This window comes from Chiloscyllium plagiosum, unplaced genomic scaffold (assembly GCF_037043375.1).
Source record: "Chiloscyllium plagiosum isolate Xiang-an unplaced genomic scaffold, Cpla_swu_hap1 HiC_scaffold_3, whole genome shotgun sequence".
NCBI lineage: Eukaryota > Metazoa > Chordata > Chondrichthyes > Orectolobiformes > Hemiscylliidae > Chiloscyllium > Chiloscyllium plagiosum.
In genome coordinates, this window is record NW_028270141.1 from 133,586,404 (window position 1) to 133,603,667 (window position 17,264).

Genomic DNA, 17,264 nt, shown 5'->3' on the forward strand with positions numbered 1-17,264 from the left:
TTGCAAGTATTTTTTTCTTCTAAACTCTAATATTAAATAAGCATTTTTACCAACCTGCAGCTGAGTGCATGGTGATTTCTTACTCACACCAGGATCTTTATAATCTTGGTGTGTGAGGCTGGCAGGGTTTGTGCTGTGAACACTCACCATTAAAAGTAGAATTATTCAAAATCATTTTGGATGTGAGGATCTTTCACAGATTAAACGATAGTGTTATATCATTTCAGGTACAACAAATATGGTGGGAAAATAGTGGTTTACAATTCTTCATGTACTCTGCCATTATCTGTCATTCTGTGAAAATAGTTTTGTTCGTTTTGACAGCACAAACTCATGTATGCTTTTAATCACGTCATTTAGATGAAGAACACGGATCATGGAGATGTCAGAGAACAATTTTTCTATATTGATTGTTTGACACATCTCACTGTAAGATGATGATTTATTATCTGTTTTAGAATCATAGTGTTCCATAGCACAGAAAAAGGGCTCTTCATTCTGTCAAGTCTACTCTTGTCAAAAACAATCACTTCACTATTCTATTCCCATTTTCCAGCCCTTAGGCCATATCTTTGTATGTCTTAGCATTGCAAGTGTACATCTAAATATTTCCTAAATGTTCTAAGGTTTTCTGCCTCTACCACTGTAACAGGCAATGAGTTCTATATTCCTACCACCATCTGAGAAGGATGTTTCCACATATCTTCTCGAAATCTATGACTGATCCCTTTACTGAGTGGGGAGGATTTTTCCTGTCTACTCTGTGAATGTCCCTCATAATTTTACATATCTCAATTGTGTCCTCACTTAGTCTCATCTGCTTCAAGGAAAACAACAGTAGTCTATTCAATGCCTCTTCGTAACTAAACCTATTCAGACCAGGCAATCTCTTTGCATCCTCTCAAGTGAAATCCTATACCTCACATAATGTGTATTCCAGAACAGCACACAATACTCTAGTTATGGCCTAACCAACGTTGTACATCATTCCAATAAAATCTCCTTGCTCTTAAAGTCTATGCCTTAGCTATAAAGTCAACTATCCCATCTGCTGCCTGAACCACTTTATCTACCTTTCCTGCCACTTAAAGGGACCGATGGTTTGTGTGTGTCTGTGTTGAATGTCCCTCTGATTATTGACCCCAGCGTTCTACCATTCACTGTGTATTCTCGTTCCTTGTTTGCCCTGCCCAAATGCATCACCCTACATTTATCCAGATTGAATTCTATTTGCCACTGACTCAGCCCATTTGACCAGCCCATCTAAGGCTGTCCTCCTCACTAATTACCACCCCATCATTTTTTTTATATTGTCAGTGAACTTACTGATCGATCTTCCCCAGTTCAAGTCTAACTTGTTTATATAAACTGCAAACATCAGGGGCCCCAGTATTGACACCCATGGGACACCAGTAGACACAAGTTTCAAGTCATACACCCATCGACCATTACTTTCTGCTTCCTGCCACTCAGGCAATTCTGGATCCATTTAGCAAAATTTCCGTGAATCCCATGGACTCTCACCTTCACTGTTAGTCTCCCGTATGGGACTTGATCGAATGTCTTGCTGAAGTCAAAGTAGATATGTTGCCCTCATTCTATACACCTCATTCCCTCTGAAAAATTCAATCAAGTGGGTCAGACATGATCTCTTCTTTAAAAAAAAAACCATGCTGACTCTCCAAGTCATAGAGATATACAGCATGGAAACAGACCCTTTGGTCCAACCCGTTCATGCTGACCAGATATCACAACCCAATCTAGTCCCACCTGCCAGCACCCAGCCCATATCCCTCCAAACCCTTCCTATTCATATACCCATCCAAATGCCTCTTGAATGTTGCAATTGAACCAGCCTCACCACATCCTCTGGCAGCTCATTCCATACATGTACCACCCTCTGCGTGAAAAAGTTTCCCCTTAGGTTTCTTTTATATCTTTCCCCTCTCACCCTAAACCTATCCCTCTAGTTCTGGACTCCCTGACCCCAGGGAAAAGACTTTGCCTATTTACCCTATCCATGCCCCTCATAATTTTGTAAACCTCTATAAGGTCACCCCTCAGCCTCCAACGTTCCAGGGAAAACAGCCCCAACCTGTTCATCCTCTCCCTATAGCTCAGATCCTCCAACCCTGGCAACATCCTTGTAAATCCTTTCTGAACCCTTTCAAGTTTCACAACATCTTCCAGATTAATTCTGTCCTTAAATTGCTTCCAAAACTTTTCCCCACTGACATTAGACTGACTGGCCTATAATTTCCTGCTTATCCTTTGCTACCTTCTTGAACAGTGGTAACACACTGGCTGTCCTCCAATCCTCTGACGTCTCTCCTGTGACTATCACTACCCTCTTACTTTCACATTTCTTTGATATTTTCCGGCATATCTGCACTTTTATTTCTTGCAGACTGATAGGGAACCTATGGTACCTTCTTCCCTGTTTCACCTGCACACCTTCTTTTCTGGAATACTGAGTTGCCAATTCTGCCTCATTTCTTGGTGTCAGCAATGACATCATACCCCATGTTTTAATTTGAACTTTCATCTCATCTGCCCTGTTTGTCATTTTCCTTGCACTAAAATAAATAACATTCAACCTTGCCAAATCTCTTGTGCCTTAGCTGGCCTATAATTTCTATGCCTTCTCAGTCCTGGATCTAATCCTCCAATTATTGGTTACTATGTCATTGAAAAGCATTCTGATAATCTGTTGCTATGTGATCACATAATATTCTAATCCTTCACTAAATATGTATCCACTCATGGAAACAATTGGACAACAGTAGTGGCAGGACATTGGTTTGGGTGTGTTTCCTTTTCAAAAAAAACCCTCATGCCACTTACATCATGTGTTTGAAACTTTTAAATGAGAGGTGCGGTTCCAAAGAAAATTTGGACATGAGGAGGGCTGAGAAAACATTTACATTCTATGTTGTACTTTGTATCTGGGCTGGGAAACAATGTCTCCCTTCACTTGTTAAGACATGAAAGACCCAAGGGCTTTCAGTGTCATATTATTGAAAAATGAACTTTTAATACTCTTCCATGCAGAGCGTTTGGCTTGAAGCAGTTTTGAAAATCTTTACTTTGCAGTGCTTGGAAACATTTAAACTTCTTTTCAGTGCTGAAGCTGTCAGCTTGCTAATCGGGTTTCAGGGAATTACTCACTTTGATACTCTTCGTATACATTTCATTTGGTTCTTGCTTTCTTACCCCCAATGTTTGAGAAAATAAAACTGCATCGGTGCTCTTACATAAGGTTCTTTGAATGCTCATACACCGTGCTATATTTGTCTTGTCTACTTTTCCGTTGGAGTCATGATGTGGTTATTTTTAGTGTGTCTGTGTTAAAAGTAAACAAAATAAATTCATACTGACGTACAACATTGTGTATAATTAATTAAGCTTAATATAAATCAGCAAGAACTTCCTTCGCCAGTATTGACTTGCAAAGCTTTTCAATCACAATCATGCAAGCATGATGTAGCCTTTTTTTTTTGACCATAACAAAAACTGCTCCAACTCTGGGCATTAGGGATGGACAATAAATACTGGCCCAGCCAGTGATGCCCATGTCCTGTGAATAATTAAGAAAAAAAATGTGACCACTTTCCCTGTCTATTTGCTGCAGCAGTGAAAATGAAATGGCAGTATATTAGAGGACTGGTGATGTTTGAGTGGTGTTGGCACTATAAATAAGATTTGTTTTCAGTATATAGGAGGGTGTAATCACTATTGCTTGCCCTGATGCACACGCAGTTGGGATGAAGGCAGGTCATGTGCACTTGGGGTTCTGCCAGTTCAATACATGTCACATTTGTGTACCCATGTCAAAACTGCAGAGCAACACCTGACTGCTTCTTGATAACTTCCTTCAAGATCACCATTCTAATAGAGGATTTGCCTAGGAATCACGCTTCCCATGGAACAGTGCATCTGAGCTCTAAAATATCTAGGGATCAGGTTCATAGCTCCTCGAAAATAGAGTCACAGGTAGACAGGGTAGTGAAGAAGGCTTTCGACATGCCTGCTTCCATCAATCAGAACATTAAGAATAGGTGTTGGGACGTCTTGTAGCTGTACAAGACATTGGTGAGGCCACATTTGGAGGACTGCATGCAATTCTAGTTGCTCCACCTCAAAGGATTTTATTAAACTAGGAAGAGTGCAGAAAAGATTTACTAGTTTGCTACCTGGACTGGAAGGTTTGAGTTGTATGGAGAGGTTGGAACTTATAGCCCTGGCAGGTAGGAGACTAAGGGGTGACCTTACAGAGGTCTACAAAATCATAAGAGGCATACATAAAGTATGATGTGGACTGGGGTGTACAAAGTTAAAAATCACATAACACCAAGTTTATTTAGAGGCACTTAGCTTTCGGAGTGTTGTTCCTTCATCAGGTGGTTGTGGAGTATGATCTTATACTCAGCACTGCTCCACCAGGTAGTTGTAATGAAAGCTACTGCTTCTAAATAAACCTGTTGGACTATAACCTGGTATTGTGATTTTTAACTTTATACATAAAGTAGATAGTCAACAACTTTTCCCCATGTTAGGAGAGTCTAAAACCAGAGGGCACAGGTTGAAGGTGAGAGGAGAGAGATAAAAGGTCCAGAGGGGCAATTTATTCACACATAGGGTTGTCAGAGGTAATGGTGAAAGAAAGTACAATTTTGTCATTTAAGAAACATTTATGTGCACGGACAGAATTGGAGGGGTATGGGCCAAACACAGGCAAATAGGACTAATTTAATTGTGAAAACTGGATGGCATGGACTGAAGGACCTGTGTCCATGTTGTAGACCTCCTATGATGATGACTTCTTTAGCAGCACTGTGGGTGTACCTACACTACATGAACTACAGCAGTTGAAAATGGTAGCTCGCCCTCACCTTAAGGGCGATTGGTCTATCGGATTTGAGTGGGTGCTACACAATGGCCTCTCCAATGAATTTGCATCCAAACATGAATTTTTAAAAAATTGCCATTATACTTGCCACAGAATTGAGTCTATAAATTTGCTCTAAATGTAGTTTTCAAGAATGTAATAATTGTAAGAACAACCTCCCAGAACTTTGTGGGAAACTAGCAAAGAGGTTGCTGGGATATTTGTATCCTCGACAGCCATGGGTGAGGTTCCAGAAGACTGGAGGTTGGCTAATGTGGTGCCATTATTTAAGAAAGACTTTATGGAAAAGCCAGGGAACTATGGACCAGTGAGCTGTACATCAGTGGTAGATATGTTGTTGGAGAGGATCCTGAGGGACAGAATTAATGTACTTGGAAGGACTGATTAGGGATATTCAACAGGGCTTAGGGAAATTGTGTCTCACTAACTTGATTTTTTTTGAAGAGTGGCAAAGAAGATTGATGACGGTAGAACAGTAGATGTCATCTATACGGGGCTTCAGCAAGGCATTTGAAAAGGTTCTGCATGGTAGGCTGCAAGGTTAGATCACCTGGATTCAGGGGAGCTAGCCAATTAGATACAAAATTGGCTTGAAGGTAGGAGATACAGGATGGTGGTGGTGGAGGGTTGCTTTACGGACTAAGGGCCTGTGAACAGAGGTGTGCCACGAGGATTACTACTGGGTCCACTGCTTTTCATCATATATAAATGATTTGGATGTGACTATAGGAGGCATGGTTAGAAAATTTGCAGATGACAGCAAAATTGGTGATCTCGTGGATAGTGAAGAAGGTTACCTCAGAGCACAATGGGGTCTTGATCAGATGGGCCAAAGGAATGACAAATGGAGTTTAATTTCGATAAATGTGAAGTATTTTTCCAGGATGGGGGGAGTCCAGAACTAGAGAGCATAAGTTTTAAGGTGATAGGGGAAAGATTTAAAAGGGACCAAAGGAGCAGCTTTTTCACGCAGAGGGTGGTATGTGTATGGAATGAGCTACCAGAGGAAGTAGTGGAGGCTGGTGCAATTACATTTAAAAGGCATCAGGATGGGTATATGAATAGGAAGGTTTAAGAGGGATATGGGCCAAATGTGACTAGGTCAGATTGGGATGACTGGTTGGCATGGACATTTTGAACTGTTTCCATGCTGCATGACTGAGTTTGATGTTCTGCATTGGCAATTAAGGGTAAGTCAGTGAAAAAGGTTTTTCTGCTATATCCCTGGCAATGTTCCTCAAATGAGAAGCCCTTAATCTCGTTAGGTACCTGACCATACAGAACTATCAGGCAGCTGCTCAGTTGGCCCCCTGTATTGTAACTATGCTTTTATTTGTTTCTTTTGCAGTGAACAAGCACGTGCTTTTCTTTGAAAAGAAGAAAATCCGGTCAATCTGATATACGAAGTTGAAATGAACTGATTTTGTGCAAGGACAATTCTGGAACTGAATGGGATTTCCAGGAAATAATGAGTAGCACCTCTAGTTTCAGGATAATGCAAAACGTGATGGTGATATTTCAAAAGCTGACAAGAATGTAGGAGGAGAGAACAATCATTTTTACACTTTTATTTACACTTAACAGTTATTTTTAAAAAAATCAATAAAATGAGCAATGGCTAGAACCAAATTGAATGGTCTGTTCCTTCATTTTGTTTTCTTCTAAAAGAGTTCCTGGGGGAGCTGTGCTCTGTGGGGGTAGCTAGCTTGAGTTCCTTGTGATTGAACACTCACTGAAGCGATGTCACAGGCCCTTCTGCTCATTTCTTCCAATTCCATGCAAGGATAATAAGCCATGTAGAATGCCAGAGCGCCCAAAAAGCTGTCGCCTGCACCCTTAAAAGTAATTTAAGAAATAATTAGTTCATTCCAACGAGATTAATTTGAAGGTCTAATGGCAATTCATTTAGTAAACTATTGTGTTTTCTTGCTGTGTCTTGCACCTTTGCTGAACTCTCAATCACTGCCACCACCTTCAGTAACAAGTGTGTGTAGTATCTGTTTCTTACTTACCTTTTTCCTTGTTGAGAAACAAAGTCACCTATTCAGGTTGAGATAGTGAACGTGGTTGTGCTACTCCCAACCGAGGGTTATTTACCTCCTAGGGAGGCAGTGAAAGGAAGTGGTAAATCCAATCGAGTCATAGAGAACTACAGCACTGGTCAAAAACATTCACCTACCTATCCTAATCCAATATTGAAGTCATCCATGGAGAACCACTGACAAAACATCTTGATCAGACCTTGGTCAATGCTGCAGAGTAAACTGCCCAGAGAAGCAAAATTGCACAATATATTGTAAGCTTTTTTGTAACTCTGACAAATTAATCTGAATCACAGAGCTGAACAGCATGGAAATAGTCCCTTTGGTCCAACTCATCCATGCTGACCAGATACCGTAAATTAATCTAGTCCCATTTGTCAGCATTTGGCCCATATTCCTCTCAACCCTATTCATATACCCATCCAGATGCCTTTTACAAGTAATTGTATCAGCCTCCACCACTTCCTCTGGCAGCTCATTCCATCCATGCAGCTCAGTGAAAATGTTGCCCCTTAGGTCCCTTTTAAATCTTTCTCTTCTCACCTTAAATCTATGCCCTCTAGCTTTACAATCTCCCACCCCAGGGAAAAGGCCTTGGCTATTCAGCCTATCCATTCCCCTCATGGTTTTATCAACCTCTTATGTCACCCCCCAGCCTCCAATGCTCCAGGGAAAATAGTTATAGCTTGTTCAACCTCAAATGCTCCAACTGTAACAACATCCTTGTAACTCTTCTCTGAATCCTTCCTATATCAGGGAGACCAGAATTACACACGGTCTTCCAAAAGTAGCTTAACCAGTATCTCGTACAGCCACAACATGACCTCCCAACTCCTATACCCAATGCACTGACCAATAAAGGCAAAGTTAGCAAATGCCTTCTTTACGATCCTGTCTATCTGTGACACCACTTTCAATGAACTATGAACCTGCACTTCAAGGTGTCTTTGTTCATAATCATTCCAGAACCTTACCATTAAGTGTATAACAATAGTCTAAGCATACTTAACAAAAACTTCCTAAAATGTTGGGTGATAGAATTGTCATTTAAAAGAATAAAGCATGAATAGCAATGTAACAATAAGAGGCACAGTCAACTAACTTAACTTACTCTGTGTGGTGAACCATGGATTGTTTGGAGCTCAATTTATTTAATCTCCTGAAACAGCCAAAAGCAGGTAAACGAGTCAAGAGAACAGGTTTTCTTAAAATAAATTAGATAAACTCTTTGGTACCAGCAGGATTAGAAACTAAGGCTGTCACATGTAACAAACCAGAAGAGATTGATGCAATGACAATTGGGCTTTTTAAAAGGAGTTCTATGAATAGATTAGAAGAATATGTACACAGATGGATGTTCAAACATTTTTGATTGGCCACAGGAATGTTATTCTCTGGAATGCAATTGCAGCACTGTCTGCAGTTACAGGAATTGTGTTAAAATGTTGTCCTTGTTAGTTTTGCTTAATTATTGCCTTTGGAGCAACAGGGAGAAGTCTTGCCTAATAGCTGCTAGTGGCTACCTACTTCCCTCAATGTTTAAGAAGTCAGAGTCTGTGACAGCGTCAAAGAAACAAACTCTGTTAGAAGGTTAGAAGTTGAAACTTTATTGCTGGAACAGCACAGCAGGTCAGGCAGCATCCAGGGAACAGGAGATTCGACGTTTCGGGCACAGGCCCTTCATTCCTGAAGAAGGGCCTGTGCCCGAAACGTCGAATCTCCTGTTCCCTGGATGCTGCCTGACCTGCTGTGCTGTTCCAGCAATAAAGTTTCAACTTTGATCTCCAGCATCTGCAGACCTCACTTTCTCCTAGAAGGTTAGAAGACCAAGTGAACCTTGATGTTTTGAATTGCTTGTTTTTTTAAGTTGAGAAAACACACCAAGCTAAACATTAAGGCACAGGTCGTGCAACCACTGTAGAGAGATGAGAATGCTGATTTAAATTTTGAATTTAAGGTCAAGGTGTTATTAAAGCTTAATGTACAGATGGTGGCACTTAAAAGATGAGAAATCAAAATTCTGAAATCCTTAAGCTAAGTTTCTGCAGCAAGTGGAAAACTGGACTTTCATGTGAATAAACAAATCAGGAGTATGCCAAAGTTTGTGAGAAGATTTGTAGCTCGGGTGCTCGTTGTTGTGGTTCTATTCGCCGAGCTGGGAATTTGTGTTGCAGACGTTTCGTCCCCTGTCTAGGTGACATCCTCAGTGCTTGGGAGCCTCCTGTGAAGCGCTTCTGTGATCTTTCCTTCGGCATTTGTAGTGGTTTGAATCTGCCGCTTCCGGTTATCCGTTGCAGTGGTCGGTATATTGGGTCCAGAATCTGTGATTCAATCAATAAGCACATCGATCTGGACCCAATATACCGACCACTGGAACGGACAACCGGAAGTGGCAGATTCAAACCATTACAAATGCCAGAGGAAAGATCACAGAAGCGCTTCACAGGAGGCTCCCAAGCACTGAGGATGTCACCTAGACAGGGGACGAAACGTCTGCAACACAAATTCCCAGCTCGGCGAACAGAACCACAACAAGGAGTATGCCAATCTGCATCTTTGGCCTGTTCTGTCATTCAATGAGATCATGGCCAATAGAGTTCAGTGCTGAGGCCACAATCCTGTCCGATTTCACTAGGTATAGGTTTGCCATTAATATGCTGCTTTTCTATTTTTCCTGCCAAAATGGACAAGTTCATATTTCTGATATTACACTCCATCTGCCAAATCTTTGCCTGTTCTCCTATTCTCTATATATTCCTTTGGAGACTGTCCCCTTCACAAATTGATTTCTGACCTAAGAAGCAAATTCAGAACAATATATTGGTCCCTCCATCAAAGTCATGAATCTAAATGGTAAATAATTGGGGTCCAACACTGATCCCTGTGGCACATCACTAATCCCATCCGCCAACCCAAAGACAACTGGTTTATGCCCAGCCTCTGCTTCCATTAGCCAACCAATTCTCTATCCAAGCCAATATGTTATCCCTCTACATCGCGTAACTTTGCATAGCCTTTAATGTGGCATTTTCTCAAATATCGTCTGGAAATCTGGGGAAGTTGTGCCATAATGGTAACGTCACTGGATTACTAATCTAGACAGGGTAATGTTCTGGCGACATAGGTTCAAAATACACCATGGCAACTGGTGGAATTTAAATTCAGTTAATCAATTAGAATTGAAAACTAGTCACCATAACAATAACTGTGAAACTATCAATTGTTGTAAAGACCCATCTGATTCACTGATGTCTGTTCAGGATGGAATCGCTCATCTTTACCTGGTGTGGCCCACGTGACTTCAGACCCGCAGCAATTCAGTTGACTTTTAACTGCCCTCTGAATTGATATAGCAAGCCACTCAGTTCAGGACACTAATTACAGAATGGCAGCAATTATTTGCTTTACTTGCCTTTTTTTTAAAATACATGCAGAAACTCTTACGTTCCAGCCACACCCTTCTCATGCTCTTCATTTTACCTTCCCATAATCTTCCATCATTCTTTGCTGTTCTTTATAGTCGGTCCAATCTTATGACCTGCCACTCAGCCTTGCATAATTATATGCTTTTTCTTTCAGTTTGATATTTTTAACTTTCTTTGTTAGCCACAATTGGTGTGCCTTCTGTTCTAATCTGTTTTGAAATATAGCCTAAAGTTTCTTGTCACTGCACCTCTACTTACTATCCCTTAACCTGGTTTAGGTATGAACATAAGCATTAGGTGCTGGAATATACCATTCATTCAGTCTCTGTAGCCCATACTGCCATTTAATACGATCATAGCTGATCAGATTATGGCCTTAAATTCACATTTCTGCTTATTTCTGATGACCTTTGACTCCATTATTCAAGAATCTGTCCACATCCACCTAAAAATTACTCTCATCACAGTTCCATGGGAAGGGTGTTCTTGAGATTCACAATGCTCTGAAAGAAAGTCTTCAAGCCCTCTGTTAAGTTTAAAACACTTGTATTTGATCACTCTTCTCTCCCTTAAATGGAATGTGAAATTCAAATCATAATCTCTGCTATATAGGCAGCACCTTTACCACGTCATATTGGCCAATACCAGATCTAGTACAGCAGCACAGCCGCTCAATGGTTAGCACTGCTGCCTCACAGCGCCAGGGACCCAGGTTCGATCCCAGTCCTGGGCGACTATCCGTGTAGAGTTTGCACATTCTCCCTGTGTCTGTGTGGGTTTCCTTTGGATTCTCCAGTTTCCACCTCCAAAGATGTGCAGATTAGGTGAACTGGTCATGCTAAATTGCCCATCGTGTAGGTACATTAGTCAGGGGTGATAATAGGTTAGGGGAATGGGTCTGGGTAGGTTGCTTTTCAGAGGGTCGGTGTGGACTTGTTGGGCCGAAGGGCTTGTTTCCACACTGTTGGGATTCTATGATTCATGCTATTTGGTTGGCTCTAGAACAAGCTGTTCTTAGAAACTGGCCTGAAAGCACTCCTCATCCAAACAAATGCAGATTAAATCACCTACATCATTGCTTTACCTCTCTCACAAGCTCCCATCATTTCTTCATATATACTCTCTCCTACAGTGGGGTTACGATTAAAGACTCACTCACATGCGCTACTTCACATCTTTACTATTTCTCATCTCTACTCAAACTGCTATGCTCTCCAGAATCAAGGATAGTTTTCACTTTCACTGATGTTATTCTTATTTAGCCGGGCTACATCTCCATCTCCTCTTAGCTTGCTGCCCTTCCTAAAATGTCATGTATCCTAGGATATTCAAATCCCAATCTTTGTCATCTGTACTACATATATATTTTGATTTGTGCTCTCAATTTGTTTCTTTAACATGAATGTCACATGCATTTAAATACAGCGTCTTTTAGTTATGTTCTTTCACAAGTTCTGTGGTATTTAGTCTTATACACGTTAATGTTGGGTTTATACATAGTCTCTTCCTGACACACAATAATCACTATTGCTGTTATAGTTATCTTGCACTTGGGCCTTGGCTTCTCGTTAATCTATCACATCTTCCCAGACTCGATCTTCATTTCCATTATCTAGTTTATAGCCCTCTCTATCACTGTTATGTGCCTCACCAGTCTCACACAATACATCTCCCATCTTCCCCAGGAACAGTGCCATGCTCCAAAATCAAAGTAATTTTTCCCACTGCAATCTTGGAATTACAAATTTCATCTCTAATCTTATTTGGACTAAGCCTATTTTCTCGTGGCCCAGGTAATAACTGACAGATTATCGTTGAGGTTTTATGTCTTTTAATTTAGCCTCTCTCTGCTCATACCCCCTCAGCAGACCTTCCCTAATCCTACGTAAATGGTTGGTACCCACACAGACTATAACTACTGGATACTTCCCCTTTCACTGAAGTTGTCCCAAACTCTAGCACCAGACAGCACAGCAGTCTGGACTTGTGGAGAATTGTAACTTGGCAGATGGAACATAAGGTGGAAAATGTGAGGTAATGCACTTTGATACAAAGAATAAAGAAGCTGAACATAATTTAAATTGAGAAATACTGAGAAAGTTGGAACAGAGGAATTGTGGAGCCCTTATACATGAATCATAAAAAGCTTGCACACATGTTCAACAGATAACATGGAAGGTAAATAGAAGGTTGGCCATTGTTCCAAAGGGAATTGGACAAAAATTGGGACGTCTTCCTAAAACTATACAAGGTACTTGTTGGACCACATCTAAAATACTGTGAACAGTTTTGGTTCCCCTTATCTAAAAAAATATATTAGAGGCACTGGAGACAGTCCAGAGAAGGTTCACTAGTTTGATAAATAAAAAAAACTGCTAGGGATGCTGAAAATCAAACAAACTAAACAAAAGAGTGCTAGAGAAATACAGCAGGTCTGTCAGTACAGAGGAAGAGTCACTGAATTTGGAAAGCTAACTTTTCCTCTCTACAAATTACCAGATTGACTCTTAATATGAAGGTATTCTTTTATGAGGAGAAGTTGATGTAGGTTGGCCTGGTACTTATTGAACTTTAGAATGTCAGGTGACCTAATTCAAACAGACAAGATTGTCAGGGGCTTAACACAAGCATAGAAAAAGAAACAACAGGAATAGACCATTTGGCCCTTCAAGCCTGCTCCAGCATTCATTATAATCTTGGCTGATCATCCAACTTAACAACATGTTCCTGATTTTCCCCCACGTACTTTGTTACTTTTAGCCCCAGGTGCTATATCTAATTCCTTTTTTAAATCATACAATGTTTTGGCCTTGACTGTTTTCACAACAGGGTAGGTGCTGAGAGATTTCCTCTCATGAGAAAGTCTAGAAGTAGACAGCATAATGTCAGAATAAGGGCCACCCAATTCAGAGAGAGGAGGGATTTCTTCTAAGGGTAGTCAATCTGTGGAATTCTTTACTGCAAAGGACAGTTGGGATTGGGACTTTAAGTATATTCAAGGCTTTTTTTTTCACATCAGGAAAGGCAAAGGTTATAGGGAAAAGGTGGGAAAGTGGAATTGAAGAGTTAAATCAGCCATGATCTCAGTGAATGGCAGAGCAAACTCAATGAGCTGAATGACCCACTTCTGTTCTTAAGTCTTATGGTCTATCACCCTGACAATTTTGTCAATTGTCACCAGTACATTTCCATCAACTCTTTCACCCCTGCCCATTTGAATGGTTTCCTGCACTACAGCACTATGGTCTGTGTTCTCATTCACACTACAGTCACCATCTTTATGCATCCAAACTTTCCAGACCTCAAACTTGCTGGACAATTTCAAAGGCTGAGACTCCTTGATTCTATCTTTGTACCTGGCTCACTTGCAGTCACACCGTCCTGTTCCTGAGCACTGAATAAATCAGAAGACTTTATCTGAAGAGGTGTAATTAAGTACTGGACAAAAGTGTCCAAGTAACTTCCCTCTCCCTGATGCATTCCTAGCAAGCAGCCTTACTACTGCTAATAAAACTTTACCAATACTAATTGCATTACTGGCTGCAACGTTGCTGCTGACTGGGTGGGTGACAGCAGGAGGGCCTGGATTCCAAGCACTCCCAACTGGCTGTCTTACCAGTACTCACATGACTTCAAGCTGAAGCCTGGTACAGAGAACTTATGGATATCAGATAATGGCAGGAAACCAAATATACATCATAGCCTCAACCCAAGAAATTGAGTTTTCGGATGGAGTGGGGGGCATTATTAACACAACCAGTTAATGAAATTCATTTCCTAATGTTATAATGGGAATGCAATTGGGTCCAGGATGTTTTGGACTAGCACAATTCTCATAGAATCATAATCATGGAGTACAGAAGAGGCCCCTAAGCCCATCGAGTCTGCACCGACCAAAACTACTTTAATCTACGTTCGTCCCACTTTCCAGCACTTTGCCCACAGTCTTGAATAATATGATAGCTCAAGTGTTTATCTAAGTACTTTTTAAAGGCTGCAAAATTATCAACCTCAACTACCTACCCAGGCAGTACATTCCATATCTCCACCACCCTTATTGTTTCCTCAAATCCCCACTGAATTTCCTATTGTTTGCACCATGACTATCCAAATTAATATTGGGGAAGTTGAAATCCGCTAATATAATTACCCTATTCTTATTTTTATACACCTCAGTGAATTGTCTAAGTATCAACTCCTCTATTGCTCACTGACTGTTAAGGAACATATAATACACTCTCAACAATGTAGTTGCTCTCTTTTTATTTCACACGAAAAGCTTAATTTTCACGGTGGCTCAGCGGTCAGCACTGCTGTCTCACAGCGTCAGGGACCTGGTTTCGATCCCAGCCTAGGGCGACTGTGCAAACTCCACACAGATATTCTCCCAGTGTCTGCGTGTGTTTCCTCTGGGTTTGCTCCTGTTTCCTCCCACAGATGTGCAGGTTAAGTGAATTGGCCATGCGAAATTGCCTACAGTGTTCAGGAATGTGTAGACTAGGTGCATTAGTCAAGGAAAATGTAGAGCAATAGGGTAGGGAAATGGGTCTGGTTGGGTTACTCTTCAGAGGGTCGGTGTGGACTTGTTGGGCCAACTGGCCTGTTTCCACACTGTAGGGATTCTATGAATCTTCTGAGATATAATCTCGCCATCATAACTGACTCCTAAAGTAATAATGCGACAACACCTCCTCTTTTACACCCCTTCCCTATCCTGCTTGAAGAAGCTATATGCAGAAATGGTACGATATTAGACCATTCTCCTCCCTCAAACACATCTATGGCAGCAACAACATTACAATTCCACATGTAAATTTATGCCCTCAACTGAATTCTGCAGTCCATCAAAACGGGTCAAGATAACTTCATCGACCATCCAAGAGAAAGTGAGGACTGCAGATGCTAGAGATCAGAGTCAAAAAGCGTGGCACTGGAAAAGCACAACAGCTTAGGCAGCATTGAGGAGTAGGAGAGTCGACGTTTTGGGCATAAGCCCCTGATGTCGACCCTCCTGTTCCTCGGATGTTGCCTGAAGGATTCTGGGTAATCCAAGATGGAGGATGGGAAAAATTACTGGCTGAAAGAGCTGCTCCTTTTTTTGAGGTATTTTAGGTGTTGGAGGTGATTTCCTCGAATTCCAGGAGCAGCAATTTTAAAAGGGAGAAGAGTAGACAAAGGAAGCACATGGTGAGGACAGTGCAGGAGAGAGAGAGAGAGAGAGAGAGAATCTGCAGAGTTACTGCCTTTGCTGTTTTTGAATTTGTGTATCGCTGGACATTGGAGTGCATCTGGGAAAATTAACAAACAGTGAAATTCACAACTAATCTTGGAGGAACTGTTGGACGAAGTTCACAGCACAGAATCAGATAAGTTAATTGGTGTTTTAAGTCTGTCCAAGAGAAAGGCTGTATTAGTGAGTACAGTGGGTTCTTTCTTGATAATATGTTTTTGGAGAGAAGTCTCTTGATTAAACTTAAAATATAAGCCATAGCTATTAATTTAACCTGGGGCAGTGTTTGTTGAAGAATAAGATGGTGTTATTTTCTGGGTCTGTAGATTGTGAAGGAGTAAAAATGGCCTTTGCAGTGATATGCACTCCTTGTCAGATGTGGGAGTTTAAAGAGAGTTTAAGGGTTACTGTGGATTATATCTGCCATAAATGCTGTTGGATGTGAATCTTATCAGATTGAATGGATCGGTTGGAGAGACAGATAGAAGCGATGAGGAATTTGCAACAGCAACAGTATGTGATGGATGGCAGTTATAGGAAGGGGGCAAAGTCTCAGATACAGTCACATAGATGGGTTAACTCCAGAAAGGGTAAGAGAGGTAGGCAGCTAGTGCAGGAGTCTTTTGTGGATATACCCATTTCAAACAGGTATGCTGTTTTGGAAAATGTAGGGGGTGATGGATTCTCAGGGGAACGTAGCACGAACAGCCAAGTTTCTGGTATTGAGACTGGCTCTAATGCAACGGGGGGGGGGGTACGTCAGCTTCCAAGAGATCAATTGTGTTAGGGGATATTGTAGTCAGAGGTACAGACAGACATTTCTGTGGCCAGCAGAGAAAAAGCAGAATGGTGTGTTGTTTTCCTGGTGCCAGGATCAAGGATGTCTCAGAGAGGGTACAGAATGTTCTCACAGGGAAGAGGGGCCAGCAGGAGGTCATTGTCCACATTGGAACCAACGACACTGGAAGGGAAAAGGTTGAGATTCTGAAGGGAGATTACAGAGAGTTAGGCAGAAATTTAAAAAGGAGGTCAAGGGTAGTAATATCTGGATTACTCCCAGTGCTACGAGCTAGTGAGGGCAGGAATAGGAGGATACAGATTAGATTAGATTAGATTAGATTACATTACATTACAGTGTGGAAACAGGCCCTTCGGCCCAACAAGTCCACACCGACCCGCCGAAGCGTAACCCACCCATACCCCTACATTTACCCCTTACCTAACACTACAGGCAATTTAGCATGGCCAATTCACCTGACCTGCACATCTTTGGACTGTGGGAGGAAACTGGAGCACCCGGAGGAAACCCACGCAGACACAGGGAGAACGTGCAAACTCCACACAGTCAGTTGCCTGAGGCATTACAGCAGATGAATGCATGGCTGAGGAGCTGGTGTATGGGAGAAGGATTCACATTTTGGGATCATTGGAATCTCTTTTGGGGTAGAAGATCCCTGTACAAGAAGACAGATTGCAACTAAATTGGAAGGGGACTAATATACTGGCAGGGAAATTTGCTAGAACTGCTTGGGAGGATTTAAACTAGCAAGGTGATGGGGTGGGACCCAGGGAGATAGTGAGGAAAGAGATCGATCTGAGACGGGTACAGCTGAGAACAGAAGTGAGTCAAATAGTCAGGGCAGGCAAGGGGCCCAACA

At 41.5% G+C, this 17,264-nt stretch overlaps 2 protein-coding genes across 9 annotated transcripts in view; one reads left to right on the forward strand and one right to left on the reverse strand.

The window, feature by feature from the left end:
• mrpl33 (mitochondrial ribosomal protein L33) overlaps window positions 1-6,538 on the forward strand; it is a 40,558-nt gene extending 34,020 nt beyond the window's left edge. For all 4 annotated transcript variants that reach the window (XM_043687235.2, XM_087983543.1, XM_087983542.1 and 1 more), the window contains exon 4: window positions 6,258-6,538. In XM_043687235.2, the coding sequence (XP_043543170.1) occupies window positions 6,258-6,307 (50 nt within the window). In that variant the 3' untranslated portion in view covers window positions 6,308-6,538. The remainder of the gene's footprint in view (window positions 1-6,257) is intronic.
• The window catches only part of rbks (ribokinase), a 161,815-nt gene continuing 151,013 nt past the window's right edge, over window positions 6,463-17,264 (reverse strand). For 4 of the 5 annotated variants that reach the window (XM_043687233.2, XM_043687228.2, XM_043687232.2 and 1 more), the window contains one exon: window positions 6,463-6,744. In XM_043687233.2, coding sequence (XP_043543168.2) covers window positions 6,571-6,744 — 174 coding nt within the window. In that variant the 3' untranslated portion in view covers window positions 6,463-6,570. The remainder of the gene's footprint in view (window positions 6,745-17,264) is intronic. The other variant, XM_087983538.1, reaches the window with a different exon arrangement.